At 42.6% G+C, this 22,279-nt stretch overlaps 1 protein-coding gene across 1 annotated transcript in view; it reads left to right on the top strand.

The window, feature by feature from the left end:
- The window catches only part of shank2b (SH3 and multiple ankyrin repeat domains 2b), a 150,565-nt gene that overhangs the window by 81,060 nt on the left and 47,226 nt on the right, over positions 1-22,279 (top strand). Inside the window, exons 11-13 of the mRNA XM_029497817.1 lie at positions 7,747-8,185; positions 14,775-14,914; positions 17,802-17,915. Coding sequence (XP_029353677.1) covers positions 7,747-8,185; positions 14,775-14,914; positions 17,802-17,915 — 693 coding nt within the window. The remainder of the gene's footprint in view (positions 1-7,746; positions 8,186-14,774; positions 14,915-17,801; positions 17,916-22,279) is intronic.

Genomic DNA, 22,279 nt, shown 5'->3' with positions numbered 1-22,279 from the left:
TAGCTACATTCTCCACTTCGCCTGCTGGGTTAGTGTTAAAGGGGGATGAAGTTATTCAGGTCAAGTTATCACTCTGTTGATGCCCACATCTCAAAATTTTGGTTGATTTAGCAAGAAAGCAGATCATATTTGATTTGGTTTCCCTGGTTTCTAAGTGATCCCATGAAAATAATTCAGTAGGTCCAAATTTATCATCAATTTGCAGAGACACTCAGATCGTCTCTTGTAATTGTCTGACTGACTGGTTGTTGCTGGAGCGTCAGAGAGAAGCCCGAATGAAGACATGCAAAACTATATTGAGATGGCTTTTGGTTCTTAAAACCACAATTCTTATTTTTTTCATGGATATTAAAACTCAAGATAAACACTTGAGAAGTTCACATATGAACTTTATTATGAAAAGCAATAGCAGCTATAGAGACATATAGCTGCTATATGTCTTTACAGCTGAATGGATTATAACTTATTCTGAAGCCACAAGCTACCTGTACAAATGTTTAATTCGTTGAAATAATGGTCAAAAGTATGTGGACGGATGCAGGCTGTGTTGTGTGGATCTGTGCTGTAACGCTGTCACATTTCATCAAGTAATTATCACACGAAACCGGCATGATGTGAGACGCACTTGTCACCTACTGTATTATTATTAGAGACTCACTGGGATTTTGACAGAAATATCTTTCCGCTGTTCGTGCCACAGTGTGTTTGCAGATTTGCATGAAGAAACAGCAATGAATAAATGTCATGGAGGTCCTCCCATCTTCTCCGTGTGTCTCCTCTGTGGCTGCCCTCTTACTTTTATTTTCGCTCCACGGGGAGGATGTGCAGCGCAGTCTGCGCCCCTCGGGAACGAAGGGAGGTGTGTAAGGGGCGGGGTAGTAGGAAGTGTGTGTGTGTGTGTGTGTGTGTGTGTGTGTGTGTGTCGGTGGAGGGGGTCGCACGGCGGCAGAAGGTGTGAGCGGGATCATGTGCGCAGCGCGCGGCAGCTCCTCTCCGCGGAGTCGCTGTCCGTGGTGCTGAAAGGGAAAGTCAGGCTGTGATATGCTCCAACTTGAAGCCGAGCAGGAGTAGCAAAGGAGCGAAAATGAAGTCCATCATCAATGCCTTAAAAAAGGAAGGTAAGAAACTAGAGCCGTCTTCAGCTACTTTTCTCATCCAGCTCGGGTCTCGAACGTTTCGGAGTTGGCGCTGCAGCGTCAGACTCAACTTATTGGGAATGTAGACGGTTTTTCAGCCGCCTCAGGGACAAAAGTAAGAAAGTGTTCAGCTTCAATCAAGAGTGATATGTAGGTAGGTCGGAGCCTATTTAGGTTACAAGAATAACTTTTATTTTTTGTGTGTGCGGAGGGGAAAGAAAAGGAGGCAGCGCGGCTCCGGAACACTTTTTGGGTCACGCGATGGAAAATGGCAATCCAATGTAGAGAATACACTCACAGACATGACCATACCATCCCTCACTCACCCGAATAAAACCAGACCAGCCCGGCCATCTGCCCGTGTGTGAAACCATGTTGGTGGCGTTGTAGCTTCGGTACATCCTCTGCTATTTTCTCAATGAAGACGGCGCTGTGGAGTCTATAGGCGGGGAAGGGCGCCAAAAATCCGAATTTTTCTGTAGGATGTTTCTACAACTGACAGCTTTTTTATATTCACTTTAAATCCTCCATTGCAATGAAGTGTGTAAACCTTTTAAGACGTCCCCATTGCTGATGACGATGATGCAATTGAAACCTCAAGCACTAGAATCTGACCAGTGAATCTAATTTTAGTAGGATAAAAGTACAATAAAAATCATCAATACCCTGCAGCCACCAGTAATTTCAGGTTTTGGAAACTTATAAATCAGCATAATTTCTGCATCACTGGTGACAGTGTTGTGTCACATAATGGTAATATACATATTTGCCATCTCCAAATATAGAGTTATTTAATATCATAGTCAAAGAAATCAATGAGGTACAAAGACTCAAATAGAACAGGAAGAATTGAATTTATCGTAGCTTTAACTCAAAGACTAATTAAGTGGACATAGAGCCTACAAATAGAGCGAGGGCGGGTGAGAGCTGGATTTGACCTTCCCTGTACTCTATCCTGATTGTCTAGGACAGTCTGTCAATCACATGGTAACCGTGCCCCCAATGCATATTCTACATTGAGGAATTTTTGAGGAATACAAACATTTTATGCCAGTTTACAGAGAATGTGAACTTAAGTGTTTTGAGGTGTGGCGGAAGAGGAATGTTTCAGTGATTGGCGATGGTGCTAAGATTGGCAAAGTGATGCAGCTTTAGTTGGATGGTCAGCTGCATGTACATTTGTGTCGGAATTGTTTGTTAGAGGGTTTTTTTGTTTGTTTGTTTTGTTCTTTTTTTTTTTTTTAAGAAATTTTTTTGGGGCTTGTAGCAGAATGTGACAGGGCATCTCGTCATTAAATGGCTTGCTATAATGGCTACTATATGTCTACTTTGAGATCATGCGCTTACTGAGCCCTTTTGTTTGTTTGTGCCCAAAACAGTTGGCTAGCAGGTCGCCCCAGGATCTCCTGATTGTCTCCCCAACCTACAAAGCTCCAGCAACTAGAGATTCAAATGTACAGACTTAAGCTTTGGTTATGCTTCATGACAGCACATGTTACACTGGGACAGACTGGAGTGTATTAGCATCATGGCTGAGTGCTTCCAGAGTCTCTGACCTCTGACACGCCTTCTGTGTTTCGAGACTATTTCACTACATAGATCCCACTGATTGCTTTTCCAACTCTTACATAAGATGTGTGAAATGTTTTGACTCCACGCCCCCATTGTGCTTGATATTTAATTTGTGTCAGAAATTGTGTGCAAGAGCTTCTAAGAAAGAGCAAGTGAATCAATACATTTGTGTGTGTCTTCGCTGAGCTTAAAACAAATTCCAACAGCTTGGAGCCCATTCACACACCTCAGTGATGAAGATAGCCTACTAGCTCCTAAATGTGCTAGCTCATTAGATGTTAGCACCTTCTCTGCTCATCAACACGTCTGCTGTAGAGAGAGAGAGAGATTTGTCAGGGAAAGCAATAATGACTCAGTGGAGCCTTCAGATGTTCAGGCTGCCAGAAAGTGAAGGACGAGGAAACTGTAGTGCAGCTAACAGGCAACTGGCACTGGAATGGCTGCAAGCCTTCTTCTGCCTCTGCTCTCCCTACTCTGTCATAATTGCAAGAAGAGATGGGGATGTTGTCGTCTCGCACTCTAATGGAGAATTATATCCATGGGGAAATCAAGGCCAACCTCTATTACTGGTTCAGTTTGACAGTACAGATCAGCCAGTGGGGGCCCGAGGAACCCAGCTCTGCACAAGTAATCCTGATAGCCATGCTAATGATGGCTAGAGAAGGGAGAGCAGCGGGGAGTGAAGAGCACTGGGCAATCACCAATCTCAGTTCAATATTTTGTGTGTGTCTGTGTGTATGGGGAAGGCATTTATATGCAATATTGGCTTTGTCTGCCTGGTATTGGAGAACAGATCGAAGAAAAAGAAAGATTAGATTTTGATGGATTGATCCAGAAAAAGATGACAAGACATGTACAGTGACAAAGGCTCGAAGTGGGTCAGTGGATACATGGATATAGATGGATGGACAGGCATGCATGTGTTTACATAGTTGCCAAGCAGTTGTGACATCACTGAGAGGAAATAGCATATCACAGCAGAAGTTATTATGAAAGATATTCATCTTCTACACCTTCTTTTCCTTATATTTTGTGCATTTATAAACCACTTTTATGCAGTATTGTTTCTATTATTAGGAGATACTGTTCTCAAAGGACTATTTCAATTACTTGAGGGTGTTTTATATATATAACTATGTGATTATGTGTTCAGTGTTGTGCCTTATGTCTGTGCTCCCTTGAGTTTAGCACTCAATTTGTAGCGCTTTGCAACACATTGACAATATAGTTAATTCAATTCATTTCAGTTCAATTTTCTGTGGTGCACAAATGCTGTTGCATTGATCCAGGCTTGATGTGAGCAGTATCTTAAAAACCTTAAAAACCCTGCCTAATCCTCGGGGGATAAGCAGGTATGTAGGTAGGTTGGTTGAATTTGATAGAGAGATAGACAGATGGACAGCAGGACTTAGGAACGTGAATGGACAGACAGACATGGATGGACTGATGGAGGTCTCTTGGAGCTGGGTTGTATCAACTCCTTCCAGGCTGACAATGTAAAGCTGTTTCCTTCAATGAAGCATCTGCGCAGTCAATAACACTATTTTAAGTGTGACCAAATGCTCCCAAAAATAAAAAGCAACCATGGCAAGAGGCATAGTGATGCCTTTTTCTTATTCTAATGGCAGAGGACTTGTTAGGATCAGGGAGGATCAGAATGGCAGCAATCTCATTAACTCTCACTATTGAATCTACATTTTCACAGATATGCTCTAGAACAATTGATTCCCAACCTCTGGGCTGTGAAAATATTTCAAGTTGGCTGCCAAATCATTTCCAAAAAAGTATGATTTTCGTGGAGGATCGAGAAGCGTGTGATTTTTAATTAAAAAAAAAAAAAAAGTTAAATAAAATTGTGAGTTGTGTCTGAATTGTGTCTTGAGAGAGTCATAAAGAAATCAGTGTTTGGGAATGGTGATTGAGACAGGTATGGTCCAAAGTTTAAAACAATCTTTAACTTAGGTCTCTGGGATTCACAAAGCTGGGAACGGGAATGTGAATTGTCAGTTTCAGCAAGTTCCAGCACAGCTTGAACAAAGGCCTGTCTAATGTGACGTCAGGAAGGGAAAGGGTTTCCCAAGTTTACCGACCCTTCATACAAGCATTTCTGTAGAAAGCTGCTGGTTCTCTGAATCCCCAAAATACTATCACAGCAAAAACAGGTGGAGCCCCCTGTGTAGCATTAACACTGACTTTAAATGATGGGGAGCATTGAAGGACCTTCCAACCGAGTCTGGAGTCTGTGGCTGTATCATGAATGGCAATAAATATCCCACAAATCCTGGACAGTGTTGTGTTCTTGATGGTGTTCACCCTAATCACTGTCAGCCTGCAGGACAATAGCTTCTTGTTTTTAGGACATAATGATGGAGTGTCTAATTGACACTGACTGGCATCAGAAAAATCGCAGTTCGCAGCTACCACAAAAGCCAACATGAGGCCAAGTCAACAAATCATCCAGCATGAAGCACTAAAACCTTCCAATAGGCCCCAAACAGGCATCTCCTGGAACAGCGCTCCAAGGGCTGCAGGTCTTATTTGTCCATTGTGACAGTAATAACAGACTTTGCCAACCCGCTTCCTAAAAGGGAACATTTCTTGATAAGGTTAACATAAACACAGACGATCACAATCACAGACAATCATAGACAATCGCTGTTCTTGTGGTAACAAATACAATGATGAACAGATAACTGAGCAACATAAACTTCCACTTTTACAGGGGAATCGAACATTGTTCTCTTTTTCACATTCCTGTGTGGGGTTTTTTGTCTGTTTGTTTGTCATCATTACTGAGATCACTATGTCACCTCGCAACAAAACCTAAACATGAGGTCATAAAAACCAGCTGACAGACGACCTGCGGACTTGTGTCTTCAGGTTTGGTGTGACACTGGATATAGAAAACTGTCATTTAAGCTAAACTAACCGATTTTTCAAATTACAGTTGGAATTCTACAGGGCTCATTTTAAACTCGTCTTACAGTGAAAGTGCTCATCCATGAAGTGAGCTGAGCTTTAGAAACAGAATCCTAGAAAGTACTCTGATGAACAGATTTGTAAACAGATGCTGTGTACGTGTGTATGGGTGTAAATGGTGTGTTTGATCAGCGCACACATGCTGCTGCAGATGTTGTGCTGTGGTCCTGCCCATGAGGAGCTGGTGCAGATGATAGAGGAACATGTTGCAGTGCTATGAAAGACTTTTAGAATTGGCCTGTTTATGGTTGAACCGTGTACCCTGTTGTCGAGCAGCGGCGCGCTAACAGAAAGTACCAATCCCACTCTAGAACAGGACCGATGCTGGAATGATCAGAATGACTGGTGTTGAATGTTGTGACTGGACTACACCGAGTCCAAATGGTGCAGATGTTAGAGTGAATATAGAGAAAATACAAACAGAGACTGTAAATAAAAAAGAACAATAATAGAAAAGTAGGTCCATAAAATGCAGCCACTGCTGAGTGAAGTATCTTAAGAAGAGAAGGTGGCGCTAAGGCAGAGTGAGGACTGGATCTTTCCTGCTCTTTATCTTCATTGTTCGCTACAGTCTGTCAGTCACGCTGTGGCCACACCCCCTGATGCATTCCCTGCTTTATGGTTATTTTCCTTTGAATGCGACCATCATTTAAAAAGTGAATGGAGACCTGAAAATAGAGGCTGAGACCATTAACTTATTAAGAAAACATTGGCTGAGCTAATAAATAAAGTGAGAAGTAGGAACATCTTCCCATAGAAATACCATCTGACTTCTTTTAACAACCATTGGAGTCGCACCCTGATGGTCATTAGAAGGATCGATGTTCCTCATTCAAGCTTGATTTATTTCATCAGCAGACCCTTTAGTGCTTCAGCCACTCGGGGGTTCCCGTACAGACTGCTGCTGTGGAGATTCATGCTGCTGCCTTGGTTGGTGCAGAGGAAGCGATATTTAGGCACTGATAATGTCCTCCAGTGTCCTCTCATCTGGATTGAACTGTTGTTTTGTTTAAAGCACAGCTGATGTGAACTGTGATTTTTATTAGATTTTGCCTGTAAACTGCAGGTGCATAGGATCCTCTGTTTGAATTGTTTTTGTGTTTCGGGCCTTTATTTGTTGAAGTGCAAATTGTTTGTTGGAATGATTCTGTTTTCAGCAAGTGAGACTATTTATATAGCACTTTTTGACACATTTCACAAAGTGCTAAATCAATAAAATTAAATGAAAAAAAAAAAGATACAAGTGGAGTAAAAGCACTGCATTATTAAAGTAATAAAAATCTGATCAAGGTGAATATCTGAAACTTTATTTAAATATCAGTTAAAAGTCAGCTGGTTCTCCAACTCATTCCTTTGATTTTGATCGAGGTGATTGAGTTTAAACTTTAAACACCCTCTTCACTGTTGATGTCACATGATTCAGAATGACACCGATAATATAAATTCAATTCATTCATTCATCTTGTACCGCTTATCCGTTTCCGGGGGCTGCTGGAGCCAATCCCAGTACACCATGGACAGGTCACCAGTCCATCACAGGGTCAACACACAGAGACAGACAGAGACCAACAACCAATCACGCTCACACCTACAGATAATTTAGAGTCAAAAGTTAACCCAAACATGGTGTTTTTGGATGGTGGGAGGAAACCGGAGTACCTGGAGGAAACCCAGGCAGGCACAGGGAGAACATGCACACCCCACCCCAGTCCAGGACTAACCACTATGCTGCCGTGGTGGGACAAATCCTTAGCGAATCCAGGTGATGGTTGAAACTCAGTCATCAGTACTCTGACGTGGTCCAGTGAACAGACTATCTTGGAAGTCAGATATGAGCACAGTGTTCCAGTAAGAGCGATGTAAATGAACAAATATGAGTGCAGATAAGACCTCAGAGACAGAGGACTATCCGACCTTTTTACACTGGATGAGTTTTAAGTAATGAACCAGAGAGCAGATTGGTCGACAGCGACCAGAGTTTTTAGAGATTCAGCCAAAACATGAATATAAAGATTAAGATAAATTAAATTTTTTGCCTTCTTCCTTTGTTCCCCTGCAGTGCCTTTCCGCGAGACTCCAGCCTACACCAAGCGCCGTCGGGGTCCATCATCTGGCAACAGTGGTGGAAACGGCCAGTCTCCCACCTCACTGTCAGCGCCACGGGTCCTCCTGCGCTCTAACAGTGACAACAACCTAACAGTCAGTCAGTACCAGCAGCAGCAACACGGTTCTCCCAGCAGTTGGGCCCCCCACCTGCAGCAGCACCAACACGCCCAGCCAAACCCGCACCGGGCCCCCCAGCAGGGTCACTCGCAGCCTGGCTCCTCAGCATTGCATCGCAGCCTGTCACCCCAGCTGCTCCAGCAGATGCCCAGCAGCAGTCCCAATGGCACTGTGGTGGTCCGGACCATGGGGAGGGGGTCAAGGAGCAGGTCGCCCTCCCTCAGCCGGCTGGGGGAGGAGGCCCGGCGCCCCCTGCCCTCACAGCGTCAGCCCAGGTGAGCAGCTACAGTCACTCTCCTTGTTTTCTCCTCTCACTAGATGCAAGCTGAGAAACCCGGAGTTCAGCAAATGACTTGTGTATTTCAGTTCCTGCAGAGCTGCTTGATGAAGGAAGCAGCTGTTCACTCAGTCATCTCATCGTAGCACCTTACCTATGGGTCATAACAACCTGCTGATCAGACGACCGAGCAACTCTTTATTTTTATGAATGATGGGCTCAAAACACAGCCATTTTCTTCTCAATTGTAACTGTTCATAGTTGTGCTTTTGATCAGGTCAGAATCATTATTTTTCAGAAATTCCTGGAAAAAGTGTTATGTTTACTGCTAATTAGCAAATAAAATTGGTGATGATGCTAACAGTCAGCATGCTACAAAGGTGAACTGCCTGTGTTTTGGCATGCTGACGTTTATTAGAGACCAGTGACAGCACAATCTGAAATTACTTCCAGTGGCTGCCTGGTGGAATATCAGGTCTCAGGACCGTCTGGGCATACTCCAGTTTGGTCTTAGAAAATAATATGAAAACAAAATATCAAACCTGTAACTCTCCACGTAGCCAGAGTGAAGCGGGGCATGCAGTATTTCGTGTTCAGAGTGAACGATCTTGGGGCGTGGTATTTCCGGGAGTTGGTGGGTTGAGAGCTCCCAGTTTCCTCACTCACTGTACATACAGTATGCACGCTATCCCACAATTCCCCATGTGGGATGATACATGAAAGCTTTTTCTTGGAAATGTGCCATCAAAAGCTTCCTGGATTTTCTATAGCAACCATTGCTATGGTTGCTTGCACAGAGTTTCTGTGTGTGCAGTACAGTATGTGCACGTCATATACCTACTTTGAAACTGCTCATCTGAACTTCAAGTGCATGTGTGTATGTATGTGTCTCCTTTGCCTGTGGCGTGTGGATGCCCATGTGATTGGTGAAAGATTAAAATGCGATGGGTGTTTATCTCGGAGCGATGTAAACTGTCAATCCTGATTAACGCACATGCTCTCTGGCCTCTTCCTCTGCCTCCTCCTCCTCCTCATCCTCCTCCTCCACCCCATCTTCCTTGGCAGATGGACACATTTGGAAGCGCTCTGCTGCAACAACACTGCCCACACTGTAGCTCTCCTCTCCTCTGTCCAATGTCAAGGAAAGGGGAGGGCAGGAGAGGAGTAGGGGAGGAGATGAGAGGAGAAGAGAAGGAAAGGATCTGAGGGTAGAGGAGAGAGGACAAGGAAATGAGGAGGGAAGATTAGGGAAGAGGAGGGGAGAGGAGAGGAAAATGAGAGGACCGAGCAGTGGTAGAAAGACAGGATAAAGAACAAGAGAGGAGGAGGAGGGATCTGAATAAGAGAGAATAAAGGCGCAGAATTAGGGGTTAAGAGCAAGAGTGGAGGGGGCGAAGTCAGGGGAAGACAAGTGACAGAGGCAAAGAAAGACAGGGGAGAGAGCTGGAGGAGGACAGTTCAGCAGCATGAATGTCATCGTCTTGTCTTTTGACACTTGGTCCAGAAACCTTGGATGCTTGTGGAGGGAATGCTCCCATAGCAGAGCTGACTTCGTGGACCAACACAGGTTTAGGGTCTCTATGTCTCTGGTGGATTCAGATGCTCCTGTTTACATTTTCTCTGTGTTCAGCTCTGCTTTGCTGCCATTTGACGGGTTAAAAATCACATCAGTTTGGCAACATAAGGGCTCCAGTTCATCACAGATCATTCTGGGCTCTGGTGGTCTATCAGTTCAAGTCAGTCTGCGATGTCAACATCAACTGAGCCAAAGAAAATCAATGAATGTTTTCATTCAGAGAACAAATGTTCTGGTTTCAGCTTGCGAGTGCCTTTCTATGCCTCGCAGGACTAAATGGTGAACTGACTAAATCAGAGGTCAAAGGTCAGTGGTGAAGGTCAATGTGGCCTTGCAAAGGGCAATGCGAAAAGTGCTATTTTTACCTTGTGGATGGGACATCTCAAGAGCCCTTAAAGCAGCTCCTGCGGTGACCTCACAAAAGGTAATTCTGACTTTGTAGATGACATGCCTCAAGAGATCCTCAAGGGAATCTCTTTAAACTTGGCACAAATTTCACAGTTTGATTGTGAGTGTTTCATACAGTACAGGCCAAAAGTTTGGACACACCTTCTCATTCAAATGAATAGGAACGTGTGTCCAAACATTTGGCCTGTCCTGTATAAATACTTGATCGTTAGATTCCACTCCAGATCTAACCACTATGCAACCATGCTGCCCATCAAATGCAAGTGTCATTTAAGAATTTTAAATATTGTTCTTATTAAATAAATGTAGGTCATGGGGAGACTTCAGTGGAGATGACTTTGCTTGGCGTTGATAATGTTGTTGTGTGTCCCGTGTGGTAAGCTTTAGCTTGCTTCACTTTAAAACCAAACATTCTGGCACGTTTTCTCTTTGCTTGTGCTGTCGTTTGCTCTTCTTTGTTTCTCTCCGACCTATAATCCCACTGCAACCCCCACCATTCAACCTCCGCCCACACATGGCACATTTCCATGGCATCTTCCCCTCCTTGCTCCCTCTTGACATATTATTTGTTAAATAGTAACACACACACACACACACATACACACAGTTAAAGACTCATACAGTGACAGCTGTCAGTCAGCCTCCAGGGCGTCATGGCAACAACTTTCGAGCTCAGTGTGGTGCGAGATGAGATGTGCCCAGAGTTAGACCAGATCTGTTCTGCCTCAGCAGCCTGGTCACAAGATACTGACACACCAGAAACACTCAGTACGTTTTCAACCATGTTTTTAGCCAACCTACTATCTTTGGTTTGGTTTTCTGACAAAGCAGACCCCACTGCCTCCAAACAAACAGGCCAAAGGCTGCATCCACTGTAGTTTCAATTTGATATTAAGAAAGTATCCATGTGTTTCTCTGTTCATCGCCTGGATCAGATCCAGTCCAGATGTAAGCCAGAACATCCCCCAGATCTGGTCTGGACTCTGCTTAGTGTGCACTTTGCACGTAGACCTTTACTGACACATGACCCAGGTGATATTGCCAGGTATCTGTGGTCACAGACCATAATGTGTCTGACTGTAGTGTTGGTGACCCCCCACCTCCACCTCAGTGTCCCCCTCTCCCTCCCTCCCCGTCTCAGGTGATCATCCAATAATAGCACAAATTATGCACAGCTGGTATTAATCAACACTGCCTAATTAGCACCTCAAAGCCACCTGGGTAATTGCCCCAAAAACAAAAAAAGCATGAGGGGAAACATGGCTGCCGGTTTCAGTGGGTACCTGCTCATAGATGTGTCAAACTTCATCTGAATCTGAGATGATTTAACGTGGGCAACAAGGTTTTTAAAGGTGACCAACGTTGCAGAGCTGTTCCTTTGAAGCAGGCCACAAGCCAAATTATACATGAAAAGTAAGGACAGTGCTTTGACTTTTTTGGTGTTGTATAATTATTGTGTTATTTCTTTTTTAAGTCCTTGAACTGTATTGATGTGAAAAACTAAACTACGTTTCATCTTCCGGTGCTGAGGTTTCTCTAATGAGTTTGTTCCAGTCATTGAGTGACTAATTAATTTATTTGTGGCTACAAAGCAGTATAGGGTTACATCAGCATTAAAATAGATCTGGTTTATTTCATTTTCAGGTTCTATTTTAGGTCTTTTGTAGAGCTAAAGCTGAGGGAGAAAGTTGCCTTAGTCCACCACAAAATTCACTGCTGCGGTAATGAAGATGTCATTCCCGCATCACAAAGTGTCAGCCCACCATTATTTCTCCCACTTGTTTTATGTGCTGTAATTTTTAAAGCCGCAAGTTTGTAAATCGTTAGTCTGACTTTTTCTTTTTTCCCCTTCAACCTGCAGAAAATGTTTTTGGAGGATTGAAAAATGTTATAATGTTTTTATTCAGAGTGTAGTGTGTAAATTATTGGTAATTGATGGCGATATCAGTAACAGCATCTTTCTGTGGACAAAAATCTGAGTCAAACTTCAAACACAACATATAATATAAATAGATATATTTAAACTATGGGAACATTTTCCAATCATTCTATTCTAGTCCATTTTTGTCAAATATAATGTCCAGTAACAAAGCAGTGAGAAAAACATGTCTCTAATCTTTGGCTTCAAAGACACAGTTTCAGATATGCTCCTTCTCAGCCACTGTGTTCCTTTGTGAATGTGGTCTATGATCACCATCTCTGCAAACAAGACAATTTTAGTCCAGACCTTTCTGGTCTGTGTTTTCCTAGAGGTGGAAGCTGCTCCTGAAGTCTCTCACATCAAGATACCTCTGTCCTCAAGAAGCTCTCTGCATCTCTTCAGAGAGAGCCTCCTCTCATTAAACCCTAACAGGTCGACATTTTGACCATGTGTCATTTCCATGAAGGGCTTGACTTGGTCTGAACAATGTTGAGGTCAGTGCTGCGTGTCAGTTTAACATCTACGTGGATGACAAGACCCAAAGTTTCCTAGCAGAACATTGTCCAAACAGAAAACTATCTCCTCCAGCTTTCCTTCATCACATAGTCCATTCTGGTGCCACTTCTTCTGTTGGATCAGACCTTTTGGACGATTTGGTTCACTCATGGCGACCATCAACGAGCCTTCACCTCGTCTATGATTTAGTGTTTTTTTTGCTTGGACCAGTTCTGGTCGGTCCTGTCCACTGCAAACCAGGAACATAGCTTTGTTGGAGATGCTCTGACTCAGACTAAATGTTCACCCGCCGTCTCATATATCCGTCTTACTGACAGCTGCCATGGTAACCAGATCATCCATGTTATTTACTTAATCTATTAGCGATCATAATTTTATGGCTGATCTCTATATGATTTCTAATTTAACAGCTGTTGTGTTTAATACTTTATATACACCAGACCCTTTGACTGCACCTCATCTAAAAGTCTCTTTAGGTAAAACAACTGACTACTGATGAAAAACTCCGCTAATCATGATATTGGATGTTATCAGATATATTTAGACCGTGTAATTAGACATTCAGACCTCCAGTTATGTGCGGTTTTTGTTCCTACCTTGTAGTTGGTGAAGGTGAGTGTCTTTCTGGCCTCTAGAGGCATTATATAACCACTGTAAACAGAGGCCCTAGTCATCATTTCAACCTCTTCAACATCTGCATTTTCTAAAGAGTAAAGGAGACTTTGCTAAAATGTGTAGATAATAAATACACAGGTAGCCACCTGGATACAGCAGCCATGGCTCTTGTGGTACAGGATGCTGCTGCTCATCGTGCACTCTTAAGTTGCGTCTGTCACTTTCTCTTGGAAAATGTGCGAGCAGCCTCACTCGGTGCTGAATGGGGTTAGCTCTCCAAAGGCCTGTGAAGGTTGGAGGAGGAGTGCAGTCAACAGGACAAGGTGACCCACTTACTTGAAAAAAACCAATTCCTTCCTCTCCCTCTTTCTCTCTCTTAATTCCTTGCTTCTCATTTCCTTCTTTCTCATTTATCTCCTTGTTTTTTCCTGAGCCGTGGTCTTTATTTCCACTCTTCGGGTTCCTGTCCATGATCAAGAAGCCAAAAAGGAGTACATGATTAAAAACCTAGCAGGTGAAGGAGCGTTTTCTTACCTAATCTCAAACACTGCCATTGTTGCTCGAACTCATATAAATAGAAATGTTTTTGTTACTTTTCTGCAGTCATAAATAAATCAGATACATTTTTATTTGTACATTACAAACAGTTTTTAATCAGGTTTTTTTAGTAAACTAAGCTAACTTATTTTACGAGCCATCAAAAGAAAACCTGCACATTTTAGGTTTGTTTTCCTCGATCCATCAGTTCTGCTGTGGTAGTTGTGGTGGAGGAAGTTGACCACTAAGAGGTGCTACAGCATCACACCAGATGCATCAGCTGGCTCCAGCGTTGTCCTGCTGTGTGTTCACATCACAGCTCTTTATAACCATTTTCCATGATCATTAAGGTTTACAACCAATGCAGAGTCTATGCAGAAGCTGAGGGTTTATGTACTTAACACAGATTGTTATTTTTCATATTTTATATATATATATTTTTATTATTCATTTTTTATTCAGTCCAAGTTGTGAGTTTCTCCCTGTGTGGTCTGTAATGTGTCCTGCCTCCTACCCAGAAGTCTTTTTGCTGTAGTCAGAGCCAGCCCATGTTCTGGCCCAGTTACTACAGCGAGACACGTGCCTGCTAGCCACTGAGTATCTGCTCTGCATAATGGGTTTGCGTATGTGTGCACGTGCGTGTGTGTAAGTGTATCCATATGTATGAGTTCTGCATGTGTTTGTGTGTGATTTTTTTTTTTTTTTTTTTTTTTGCAGGTTCCAGCCTAGATAGGTCCCCGGTCTACCAAAGGGGCTGACATAGAGACAGTCAGAGACAAACAACCATTAATACTCATTCTTAGACTTATTGTTCTTGCCTTTTGATAGCTGGAGGAAGCTGGAGAAACTGGAGGGAACCCACAGAGTCACAGCGAGAACAAAACCAGGTCCAGGGTTGAAACCCAGAACCTTCTTGCTGTGTGGAAACACTGTACCACCGTGCTGCCTTGTTTGCCAGGAAACTGTGAATTCATGAGTTCAGTCAACTTCTAAACTTTGTTTTCTCTCTCTCAGTCCCAGCAGTCATGGTGAAGCAGTAGGCACCAGGAGGAAGCTGTACAGCGCTGTTCCTGGGAGACAGTTTGTTGTGGTTCGTCTGTACACAGCTCAGGCCGAGGGAGAGATCAACCTCTACAAGGGCGACAGGGTCAAAGGTCGGGCTAATTACTTGCTTTTCAAGTATTAATACATCAGGAATGCACAGTCACACCAAGACACTTAATTGGAGACCCTGCAAACCCAACCTGATCCTTACTGAAGTTAAAATCTCAATATTCCAGGAAACAAAATACTGATGTACGGTCGCAATTTTAATTTAAAAAATATAGACTTAAAGTAGGCTTAGTTACATTAAACAAATACATTCCTTCAGCAGATTGCACAAATTCACAATAATATTTAATTTTCAAGGAGTCCATCACTTTATTGTTGCAGCTGGTAAAGATGGGACTAATTTGAGCCTCAGGCAAATGGGTAAAATAGTACGCCATTATTTATTTCTGTATTTGTATTAATGATCTGAATCAGTCAATCAAATTACAGCAGCAGGTAAAGCTGTGAGCCCACTGACCCTGATTGAGAGAGAAACAAGAAAACAGAAATCAAAATCTGAACAAAAAGTACTGATGCATTGCTGCCTCATGATTGTGACTAAAAACGAGACAAGTGGAAATCAAACACCAAATTACCATGTCTGATGAAAATGACTCCCCAGGCTCCGGGGGATCTGAATCCAGATCATCCTCATCTGCAGATACCACAGGTCTGCAGCTCCGATGGATCAACACACTTTCCACACATATTTACTGAGGGGCTCATGTTACATATCAGGACCAGAACCAAAGACATTACCAGATATTTTAATGTTAATATGTATATATTGATTATTGATCCAGCTTTTATACAGGCCGTATTTGGTCCAGCTCGTGTGCAGTTTAACACTGAGCTTTTTCTTTTCTTTTCTTTTCTTTTCTTTTTTCAAAAGAATATACAGTGTGAGAGTGACTTGTTTGTACAGGAGTGAAAATCAGAATGAAACGAACTGAGACTGTCCAAAATTCCTGACTCATGCCTTCAGGGGTACAACCACCACAGAGTGTGTGCTGACATGTTTCTTTATTCTCTGGTTTTAGAGGAAGATGTAAACAGAATCAACAAAAAGGTGTTGTTCAGATGTAAAAACACCATCATCATTCTTGATTGTTAAGTGTTTTTCCTGGTCAAGAAGACTGTTGGACCGGTTCATTCTCCTCATTTATCTTGGACTTGATTTTACAGTGCAGCGTTTGTTTTAAGGAAAAAGGCATATTGCAGGTTAAAGACCACTTTGGAGCAATATTTAGAAAAATAATATATGACTGTTATAGAACTGTTTTATATATATTGGTAAATACATTAATTAGGCTTCTAGAGTCGTTTTTGTGGGAAAATTTTACTTCCGCATCCGAAAAAGCTCAATCGGCAGTGACGTAGGCAGAGGGAGAGCAATGGATCCCAACCTCAATTCGAAGACAGAAGAAACATTAAATGTGTACCCTTACACGTATGACATATGACCCAGAGAGCAGGGGGAGAGTAAATGGTCAGGAGAGAGATAGTGCTGTCAGCTAAGGATATGTAATATTGTGTTCACGTCATAATATTGCACAGATTAACATCATATGTCAGGCAACAGTAATTTAGAGAAACACAAGAAACTGCGACAAAAAATGGACCGGTAATAATGGACATTTATTACAGTCAGGGGTGTTGATACTTACAAATAATCAAAATTAATGATCTTGATTAAGTGTCTCATACTCGTGATATCCGTCAACACTACGAGGTGTAGCTGTACTGCTGCTGCCGAGATCCACGTTTTGTTTGACGGGTGCTTGTGTGGGAAATGCGAGGCCATGACCACAGCCAAGGAGAGCATGTGCTGCAGGGCAAATTATAAAATAATTATAAATTATAAAATAAAATAATAAAATACATCATAATGCTGAACGTTCAGCAGATTTGTAAAGCTCTAAATTTCTCCGGCACAACCGGAGCCTGCTTCGGACAGCTGAGCTGAAGAGGCTTTGTGCACCGAAGGGACCGGCCCCGGTTGTCTAAAAGGTCATTAGTTGTAGCTGATGCAGCCGTGAAGTCTCTTCAGCTGCACAAAACGCACCCAGGCATGATAATGATAAATGAATGCAATAAAACACTGACTCTGTAAAACACAGCTGCTCTGACTCCCACTGAGTGATGGCAGAGCCGAGCATATAGCTCCCTCTGCCTACGTCATACGGCGAGATGTTGAGAAAAAAAAAAAAGATCGTTTTTACTTTTTCGACAAAATTTGCACTCTTATGTCTTGAAAAAAAATTTAAATCTCCAATATCTTTGAGGGTATTTATTTTAGACAAGATTATATATAAAAAAATTTACCTGCATTATGCCCTTTATGGTGTTTTGTGGAACTGGTCTTTATCTAAAATTTCCTGATGCCCTGATGAAGTATAATGGTCTAAACTATTCCACATTTTTTGGGACCTTCAAGCTTGTCATCATTTCCCAGCAACATATGAGGCCTCCTACGTTTTGTCACAGCCTCAAACAAATTTGCGAGTCAGATTTTTGGTAATTTTGCGTATTTATCAGCTGGGTCACATTGTTGTGCTGCAGTATCTTAAGCACTTAGCAGCCAGTCAGGTTTCTAACACTATTCCTGCTGTCAGCCTGTTATGGGAGACCAGACACCTTCGCCTTAATGTTTTGTACTTGCTATTCAAAAACAGACCATGTTCTGAATATACTGTTCTGTCTTTTTTACAGACACATTGACTACATGTTTTTCTCCTGTTTTTCTGGGCAAACAAACAAAAAAAAAAAAAACCCTACAAGCTTTAATGAAGAGCTGTTAATGATGTCTAGGGACACTTAGTCCTGTTCCTTCGTTTGTTTCCATGAAACCAATGTCATTTTTTACCCCAGCACAAATATCACCACACACACATACAACCACACCACCACCACCACTACCACGCCTCTCTTTTTTCTCTCTTGGTCCAGTTCTGAGCATCGGAGAGGGGGGTTTCTGGGAGGGCAGCGCCCGTGGCCAGGTGGGCTGGTTTCCAGCAGACTGTGTGGAAGAGATCCCGGCCAAAGCCACTGAGGAGAGGAGCTGTAAGTGTATGTGTAGATTGGAGGTGGGATGTTGACTTATATAAGACACGCACTGTTTGCCATCACCCCAGTTTTGAAGAGAGAGAGAAAAGAGGGGCGTACAAAGAACGGAGGCTAAATGCTGCAGGTTCCTGAGGCACTGTGGTGGCACATGGCTTCTCTCTCTTCAGCTCATGAGCTGCATGTGTCTCTATCCCAGTCCCTTTCTCTCTCCCCAGGCTGTGGTGCAGAAAGCGAAACACTACATTGCCCTGCTAACTCAGCTGTGCGCTGATGTCCTCTGGGTGCACGCTAATGAACATATCACGGCACGCTTCATTCCACACAAACAGTACAGTTTTCCCTGCCCCTGCCTTCTCACTCACTGCCACCGCCAAGCTCCCTTTGAGCCACGTCAGAGTTTTAGGTTTTAGCTGAGCCTGCCTTCCTTCTGTCTGTCTTACTATCCTCTTTACTACACAATTTTTTTTAATCCTCTGGCATTCTCTTCCCTGACTCTGTTTAATTATTGACATATTCGCAAAGTACCGTGTTGCTGGAGTCAACTCCCACACCCAGTGCTCTCCTAGTCTTCTCTTTGGTGTATGTCAGCAGTGACCGAGGCAGATGGGGAGCAACTTTTTTCTCCCTCTCTTTGGCTGTTTGCCCTGTTCTTGGTGGCATATTTTAAAGCCTAACCTAGGGCCATTGGCACAGGGAGCTACTCTCACACTGTGTCATGTCGAAAATGCCCCCAGGTCTGCCTGTAAAAAAAAAAAAAAAAAAAAAAAAAAAGCCTGTCAGAGAATGGGAGCACAGTATGGTGGCCTGCATAGATCTCTTCAAAGGCAAGCCAGGCCAGCGGCCCCATATTCATGTTGCCATTAGATGAGTAGAGAACAACCTGCAAAGTGTGTTTTTTGATTTATCACAGGAGAGGTAGCTCATTAACATATTCTGTTAAGATTTGGATCAGTCTGACCGTTTGACTGGAGCATCGCAGCCTTACTTTTGCATGGTTATCTATTGATTATCATTCTCCATCTTTGAGTGACGTCTGGAGTCACGTCTCTGCATCTGAACACTCCTATTTGCTCCAACAGGTGATGTCACAGCCAATCAGGCTTTGTATCCAGATACTTTTATTGGCCAAAAAATGGGATCAATCCTGTATTTTTTCTGATCCCAGTGAGGAGAAATTGGTGTGAGTTTATTGTAGTGACAGAACAACGACAGAGAGACATTGAAAATATGATATTTAAAGCATTAAAGCGTTGGAATTGATTTTTTGCCTGTTGTTATGGTCCTCTTGGGGGTGCTATAATATTAACCTGTGCTTTTCCAGCACACACCTCATTAAGTAAACAAGAAGTCCTGTGGTTCGGGCTCTGCTTGCTCTCCTCACAGGCCCCCCAGGTTCTCCAGTCCTTGCTTTGGCTACTGGTTGAGTAGTTGAGTTTGGAACTGGTTGAAAAAAGTATTGGTGTGTAACTTCATACGGGGTGTGTTCCCCTTCTTTGTGCTCATCCAAACACTCTGCTTGCCTGTGCAGGTGTGTGTGATCATCTCACACTGTTTAGGTGAATTGGTCCAGCTGCATTTGTCTTGGGTTCTGCTCTGGTGTACCGCTGCTTTGTAGGGAATGCACCATGTGTTTTGCTGCAGTGTTTGCGATCCAGTGCTTGCGTTCTGTGTGGCACACAAAAGGTAAGAGTTGCGCTTTTTGATATGCACAACAGATTTCTCTGTTAGGCTGTAGGACACATCCTCTTGAGGTTGTGTTGGTTTGTTTTTTTTTTTTAAGTAGTGTTGTGGGGAGCAGTTAGTGTTAGCTGCCTTCAGTCAGCTATCTCGGGGGCATATCTGCGGGTGCGAGTGGCCTGCATGAGGGTTTCTCTGCGCTCCCACTGGTTTCATTGCTTAATACACCCGCTGCAGGACCGCATGAAGTCTAAGAGTGGGTATTTAATCAGGTTTGGTTAGGCAGTGAGGGGGAAATTCACTGGGGGGTTATTGTTTACCCTATTTACTTATCTGGCAGCAAACACTTTTTGTGTGGCTAGTTTTTAAATATGGGTTCTTTGGCAGGGTTTAGCGATGCACCTTTGGCGTTAATAAAGAACTGTAAAAAACATTAGTTACTTTTTATTGCAGAACATTTTGCCATAACTGCAGCAGAGAAGCTGTGAACATGAGATTCGAAATGTGGTGTTATCATCTTTGTTTGATCAAGGGGCATTACTGGGAAGTGAGAAAGAGGTCAGTGAGGACCAGCTGGGGTTTGTCAAGGTTCTTTGAAAGCAGCTCCACACGCAGCGTGGGTAACATTTGAGCAGCAGAAGAAATGGTTAATCCTACAGTTTGAGCAGGAAAAATTACAGCAGAACAAGACACTTGAATTATAAAAACTTTGGCAGCGTATGGAAAGAAATAAACTGCAACTGGAGCAGTTTGGGTTACAGTTAATTCATGAAGGTAGGCTTTCTTCAGATGTGTTCTGCACCTGATGCGGTGTCAGGGGGACTGACATTGCTGCTGGTTTATGTTTAGTGCCCAAATTCAATGTGCAGGATCCAGACATGTTTTTATACTCTGAACGGATTGCTGAGGGTAGACAGTGGCCAGATGCAGACCATGTTCTTTTACTTCTATACATTCTCATTGGGAGTGCAGGAGGCTTTTTCTGCCATGTGTGCTCAGGAGAATTTGATGTGTAATGGTGAAATCGGCTGTTCTGAAGGCAGACGAGCTGGTCCCTGATGCATATCAGCAGAGGTTTAGGTACTGGGTAAAGACAGAGAAACAAACATTTTCTCCTTTTCTTTTTTAGAATTTGACCTGACTTTGAGCCTTTTTTTTGCTTTAGATCTTGTCATCATGTCACTGGTTAGTAGCGATTTTTTTTTTTTTTTTTTACTTTATAGTTTTTTCAATTTAAATTACATATAAAACACACATACTGTAGTGAACAAAACAAAAGAAACTGCCAGCACATAAAAAAAATTTATACAGAAATACAAATGTGCATGTCAAGTCCACGCACTGATTCCAGAGTCCAGAAGTGGATCCTGTAGTCTGAGACAGAGTCCACAAAGCCAAGACCAAGAGAAGACAAGGAGAGTAGAAGTTAGATTGTTCAAAGCAATGTGTATTCAATACAGTTCAAAGTGATACAGGTCAGTATAATTAGTTCTGAAGAGGTTGCCTATTCCTTTGAATATAATCAATCAAAACATCGAGGAACTTGTCGTGAGTGTCTAAAGTATATCAAATTTCTTCCAGATATATACAAGAAGCCACGTCATTTAACCATTTTTGTAACATGGAACATGGAAGGGAAGCTGATTTCCACTCTCAAAATACGTCTCAAAAACATACCAAACATTAGTTGGTATTGATTTAAAAAGGTCCAAAATTACCTTTTGCAAGACACTGCTGCTAAACACATTTACTGTAGAGTCTGTGCGGCCTTTATCACTTGAGACAGGAATGGGGGATTTTCTTGTCATGCGGGCCTCAGAATTTGGCCTTGTGACTGTACTTTGCCAATACACCAAACTTGACGGAGTTGGTGCAGGGTGTTGTTCTTTGAGGAGTCCGCCCCACGTTGCCACTGGTTGGCATAGTAATGATCTGGCAGGTAGTGCGATGTGGGCCGATGGTCCTCCGTCACCTGTGGATGATGACTGTGGACATTTGGGGGTACAAAAGAGCTACAACAGAGTACTGCGTTATTATTTTGGCCCAGCTAAATATGTGAATTCATGCCATACATGTCAACTTACTGGCAAGCCAAGTCAGGTGATTAAACCTGCACTTCTCTGTCCCATCCCTGCCATAAGTCAACCTTTCCGACATTTAATTACAGATTGTTTGTTGTGTTTTAAGGAAACCTTGACTCAGACTTTAATGAAAGTCTTAATTTAAGGTGATTTGTGGAACCCTTTTTTTTGTTTTTAATCTAAAATGCCCTGACAGACTGATGCTGATTTCCACTTTTTTTGGGGCCTTAGAGCTTGTCATCATTTCCCAGCAACATATGAGCCCTCCTACGTTTTGTCACAGCCTCAAACAAATTTGCGAATCTTTTTTATTTTTTTTTATTTTGCGTATTTATCAGCTGGGTCACATTGTTCGTGCTGCAATATTTTAAGCACTTAGCAGCCAGTCAGGTTTCTGACACTATTCCTGCTGTCAGCCTGTTATGGGAGACCAGACACCTTTGCCTTAATGTTTTATATTTACTATTCAAAAACAGACTGAATATGCTGTTCTGTCTTTTTCACAGACACGTTGACTACATGTTTTTCTGCTGTTTTTCTGGGCAAAAGGAAAAAAGAAAAAAACAAAACCTAGAAGCTTGACCCCATTATTTTTCCTTTAAG

The sequence above is a fragment of the Echeneis naucrates genome, chromosome 3, assembly GCF_900963305.1.
Source record: "Echeneis naucrates chromosome 3, fEcheNa1.1, whole genome shotgun sequence".
Taxonomy (NCBI): Eukaryota; Metazoa; Chordata; class Actinopteri; order Carangiformes; family Echeneidae; genus Echeneis; species Echeneis naucrates.
The sequence above is the reverse complement of the archived record's forward strand: the minus strand, read 5'-3'. Positions and strand labels throughout refer to the sequence as shown.